Consider the following 657-nt stretch of genomic DNA (forward strand, 5'->3'; position numbering starts at 1 on the left):
GGGACACAAGGACATGGGGACACGGGGATGTGGGGACACGGGGACACAGGGACATGGGGACATGGGGACACAGGGACATGGGGACATGGTGATATGGGGACACAGGGACACAGGGACACAAGGACATGGGGACATGGGGATATGGGGACACAGGGACATGGGGATGTGGGAACAATGGCTGAGCTGGTGCCCGGCCAAGGAGGGGTGTGGCAGCAGGGGGACCCTGCTCTCCCTCCTGCTGTCACCGTGGGTTGGGAATCTCGGGATGCAGAGCTGCATCAAGGGGTGCTGAGCCTGGGCTGGATCCGTCCCAAGGCCGGGGACCACGGTGCTGGGTGGGGGTGAGGGGTGGGTGCCCAGCCCTGGTGCTGAACGCCTGTGCTGGACCCGACCTAACGCCTTGTCCCTTCTTCTTCTGTCCCCCTCCCTGTCTCTCTTCCTTTCCAGAAGGTGATGCTTCCTACAGGAGCCGCGTTCAGATGGTTCCAGTAGGAACGGGAATCCCAAAGCTCTGTCATCCAAGTGCAATGTCACTGCTTGCTTGTGTTGTCTCAGGCAAGGGATTTTTGGCTGAAATGAATGGATGCACCTGTGTCTCTTTAGAACCAAAAATATTTTCTCGCAAATCTCATTCCTGTTTTTATAATTTTTTTTTTT

At 56.6% G+C, this 657-nt stretch overlaps 1 protein-coding gene across 2 annotated transcripts in view; it reads left to right on the forward strand.

Annotated features, from left to right (window-relative positions):
- The window catches only part of CXXC5 (CXXC finger protein 5), a 6,707-nt gene extending 6,076 nt beyond the window's left edge, over window positions 1-631 (forward strand). Inside the window, exon 2 of one of the 2 annotated variants that reach the window (XM_015642258.3) lies at window positions 448-631. In XM_015642258.3, coding sequence (XP_015497744.1) covers window positions 448-492 — 45 coding nt within the window. In that variant the 3' untranslated portion in view covers window positions 493-631. The remainder of the gene's footprint in view (window positions 1-447) is intronic. The other variant, XM_015642259.2, reaches the window with a different exon arrangement.
- Window positions 632-657: the final 26 nt, after the last annotated feature.

The sequence above is a fragment of the Parus major genome, chromosome 13 (genome assembly GCF_001522545.3).
Source record: "Parus major isolate Abel chromosome 13, Parus_major1.1, whole genome shotgun sequence".
Taxonomy (NCBI): domain Eukaryota; kingdom Metazoa; phylum Chordata; class Aves; order Passeriformes; family Paridae; genus Parus; species Parus major.